General features: G+C 51.7%; 2 protein-coding genes across 5 annotated transcripts in view; one reads left to right on the top strand and one right to left on the bottom strand.

The window, feature by feature from the left end:
• GABRB3 (gamma-aminobutyric acid type A receptor subunit beta3) overlaps nt 1–4149 on the top strand; it is a 342036-nt gene that overhangs the window by 39002 nt on the left and 298885 nt on the right. The gene's annotated exons all lie outside the window — the stretch shown is intronic.
• GABRA5 (gamma-aminobutyric acid type A receptor subunit alpha5) overlaps nt 1–4149 on the bottom strand; it is a 67859-nt gene that overhangs the window by 49336 nt on the left and 14374 nt on the right. For all 4 annotated transcript variants that reach the window (XM_032259968.1, XM_032259971.1, XM_032259969.1 and 1 more), the window contains 2 exons: nt 917–984; nt 597–817 (listed from right to left, as the gene is read on the bottom strand). In XM_032259968.1, coding sequence (XP_032115859.1) covers nt 597–817; nt 917–984 — 289 coding nt within the window. The remainder of the gene's footprint in view (nt 1–596; nt 818–916; nt 985–4149) is intronic.

Below are 4149 nucleotides of genomic sequence, written 5' to 3'. Positions count from 1 at the left end.
TTTTTTTTTTTTTTTTTTTTTTTGAGACAGTGTCTCACTGTGTCACCCAGGCTGGAGCGCAGTGGTGCAATCATGGCTCACTGTAGCTCCAACTCTTGATCTCAAGCAATCCTCCCACCTCAATCTCCCAAGTAGGTAGGACCAGAGAGGTGCATGCCTGCGTGCCTGGCTGCTTTTATTTTTTTGTAGAAACAGGGTCTCACTATGTTTCCCCGGCTAATCTCGAACTCCTGGTCTCAAGCAAACCTCCCACCTCAGCCTCCCAGAGTGTTGGGATTGCAGGTGTACAGGCATGAGCCACCACGCACGTCCGGTGCTCTTTAGATGCTTAAATCTTCTATAACAATTTTTCCGTCTGACACTAACTGGGCCATGGTTCCAGACATGCTCTTGAGCTTGAACCGAATAAATGAGGACAAATGACAAACGGCCACGGACCGACGACAGCCCAGGGAAAGAACGTCCAAGAGCGCGGGTGCGGGCAGATGGCATGGGGAACCGCCAGCACCTGCGGGCTGAGGTTTCACACCTGCGCTCAGAACAGTTCACGCCGCGACCCTGGCCCCATCCCGCCCCGGCCACCCTTGGGCGCTCACCGCATGGTGTAGAGCAGGGTGCCGTCGTCCTCCAGCCGCAGCAGCTTGTTGGGCGTGGTCATGTTGTGCGCGATGGACTTCTTCCCGTTGTGGAAGAACGTGTCGGGGGTCCAGATCTTGCTGGCGAGCAGGTTGTTGAGAGGGAGGCGCTGCATCGGGCCCTTAAACCGGAGCCTTTCGTCTTTCCAGCTTTGCCGGAAAAACACGTCAATGGTGTACTCCTAGCGCAAAGGAAACCGCCAGGCGGTCAGCGTGTGGGGCCGGGCGGGAACCTGCGGCGCGGAGTTGGAACCATGTGCCCGGCCACCCCCAGAACCTACCATTTCCGTGTCGGACACTGGGCCGAAGCTGGTGACGTAGATGTCCGTCCTCACCTGAGTGATGCGCTCTGAAACACAGACACAGGTCCTGGGCTGCACCGACTCACCGGGTGCACCTGCCGCTCCCTCGTGCCCTCCGTCCACTGACCGGCCTCACCCTCTGCCGCTGGCGGCTTTGGCGTGTGTTTGGTAAATGTGGAGGTCTTGACAATTACCAGATGAAACCAAGCTGCTCGCCACTATGCACCTGGACATGAAATTCCCGCTGTACAGAAGGCAGCTTGGCTCTCCTCCTCCTCCTGCCCCCTGGGAGCAGTCCCGGAAAGACCTGGGCTGAGGCCTCACTGAGGGCCTTTGGGGTGTTGCAAACACCTGAGCTCCCATTTCCTCCTCTGTAAACCTGGAACAATGATGCCAGCCTGGCAGCACAGAGCCGTGCCGTCCCCATAGAGAGGGGCTTTGAAAAGGGTCAGGCAGTTCAGGGTGCATGGAGCTGAACTTCCAATCAAAGCTGGAGGCCCTGGGTGGTCTCCGGGAAATGACAGATGAGAACCTGCCCAGTGTGCCCCGAGAGGGAAAGGAAGACCCGCGTCTCCTTATGTAGCGTTTTGAGTTGTTAATACAGAAAGCCCTATCATGGAAGGCTGTGATTGCAAAGAAAATTACTGGAAATAGGTAAAGTGACACAAGTGGCTAATACGATTTGGGGGGAAACCTGTGTGTTCCCTGGCACTACCAGGGCCCTGTAAGTCCCTGTGGTCATGAGCAGGAAGAAATTCAAAGCACACCCCAGCGCACACCAAGTAACTCCCTGCTGCTCTGTGAGCCTGCCTGTCCATCAGCTCGGAGGGTGGTGATCACCTGTCCTTGTGGCGTGCACCTGTGTGTGGGCAGGTGTCTGACTGACGCTGTGTATTTTATGATGCAGGTGTCTGTGTGATGTGTGTGTTGTATGATGCAGGAATCTGTGTGATGTGTGTGTTGTATGATGCAGGTACCTGTGTGATGTGTGTTGTATGATGCAGTGTGTCTGTGTGACGCTGTTTGTTGTATGATGCAGGTGTCTATGTGATGTGTGTGTTGTATGATGCAGGTGTCTGTGTGACGCTGTGTATTGTATGATGCAGGTGTCTGTGTGATGTGTGTTATATGATGCAGCTGTCTGTGTGACACTGTGTGTTGTATGATGCAGGTGTCTGTGTGACTCTGTGTGTTGTATGATGCAGGTATCTGTGTAATGTGTGTGTTGTATGATGCAGGTGTCTGTGTGATGCTGTGTGTTGTATGTTGCAGGTGTCTGTGTGACGCTGTGTGTTGTATGTTGCAGGTGTCTGTGTGACGCTGTGTGTTATATGATGCAGGTGTCTGTGTGATGCTGTGTGTTGTATGATGCAGGTATCTGTGTGATGCTGTGTGTTGTATGATGCAGGTATCTGTGTGATGCTGTGTGTTGTATGATGCAGGTATCTGTGTAATGTGTGTGTTGTATGATGCAGGTGTCTGTGTGATATGTATGTTGTATGATGCAGTGTCTGTGTGATGCTGTGTGTTGTATGTTGCAGGTGTCTGTGTGATGTATGTGTTGTATGTTGCAGGTGTCTGTGTGATGCTGTGTGTTATATGATGCAGGTGTCTGTGTGACGCTGTGTGTTGTATGATGCAGGTATCTGTGTGATGTTGTGTGTTGTATGATGCAGGTATCTGTGTAATGTGTGTGTTGTATGATGCAGGTGTCTGTGTGATGTGTGTATTGCATGTTGCAGGTGTCTGTGTGATGCTATGTGTTGTATGATGCAATGTGCCTGTCTCCTCGCTGAGATGCCAGCCCCAGCAGGGTGGCCCGGCAGGCTCTCTGTGGTATACTTCATCTTTGCAGGACTGGCAGGCAAGGAGGATGAGAGAATGCCACAAGCACTGATGGCAACGTAGGGCTTCTCTAGATGCTCAGACCCTTCTGAGTGTGTTCAAGGGACTGGACTGCAGGGCACAGAGGCCTAGGAACATGATTCAGAGGGCAGAGGAAAAGACTGTCAACAGGCCTATGCCCAAAAGTCAGAGTGGGAACTCACGCTTTAAGTGGATTTCCCTGTTAAAAATGAAAATACTGGTCCAGGCGTGGTGGCTCACACCTGTAATCCCAGCACTTTGGGAGGCCGAGGTGGGTGGATCGCCTGTGGTCAGGAGTTCGAGACCAGCCTGGCCAACATGGTGAAACCCCGTCTCTACTAAAAACACAAAAATTAGCCGGGCTTGGTGGCGGGAACCTGTAATCCCAGCTACCGGGGAGGCTGAAGCACGAGGATGGCTTAAACCCAGGAGGCAGAAGCTGCAGTGAGCCGAGATCGTACCATTGTACTCCAACTTTGGCAACAAGACTGAAACTCTGTCTCACAAACAAAAAAACGCAAATACTACAGAACTAAACTTTTTCCTCCAAGAACGTATTCACAGGAAAGTTTCTACCTCACCTAAACCAACAAGTTCCGACGCCACACTGAAACTGTACAGGCAAGGGTGCTGCACATGCCTGGAGACTGCACACGTTCTTAGCACAAAAATTAAGCTGTGACAGGTGAGCCCTACAAGCACAATCTACACCAGTTCATTTTTACTGAATTCCATAAAGTCAAAGTAACTACTATGACTACGGCCATCATGAAGAATTAAATGTATAACCGTACAACCCATAAGGATAGAAAGGATGGCTGCCTTCCACACGGGATTTCTGAAAAGGACTCGCATAGATATAAGAGTATGGGGTTCATTTTATATTATTTCTTAACATAGGGTAATCTCAGCTTTGGTAACACCAAAAAGCTGGTTCCTCCTTACGATATAACAGACTAGACATCACGATTATTTGGGAAGAGTGGATTTTGCAAAGGTCCTTTGGGGAGACCACCTCCCCCACCTTCTTGTGTCTAGAAAATAACAAAGAATGCAGGACCCTTGGCAAGAGTGGAAAGCCATCAAACCAACAGCCTTGCAGGGAAGCTTTTAGGAATTGTTTGAATCGAGCAAACACAAGCTTGAGATGAAGTGTAGGCCGTTTCTGGATCCTTGCCAGGCTCGGCCAAGGAGGGCACATTCACCTTCCAGGGTGGGAGGAGGGCACACTCATCCCCCAGGCTCTCACCCCCCAGGCCCAGCCGAGGAGGCACACTAACCCCCCAGGCTCTCACCCCACAGGCCGGGCCGAGGAGGGCACATTCACCTCCCAGGTTCTCCTCTCC

This window comes from Sapajus apella, unplaced genomic scaffold (assembly GCF_009761245.1).
Source record: "Sapajus apella isolate SASKATOON/1434 unplaced genomic scaffold, GSC_monkey_1.0 scaffold113, whole genome shotgun sequence".
NCBI classification, from domain to species: Eukaryota; Metazoa; Chordata; class Mammalia; order Primates; family Cebidae; genus Sapajus; species Sapajus apella.
This window is presented reverse-complemented; position numbering and strand designations above follow the sequence as displayed.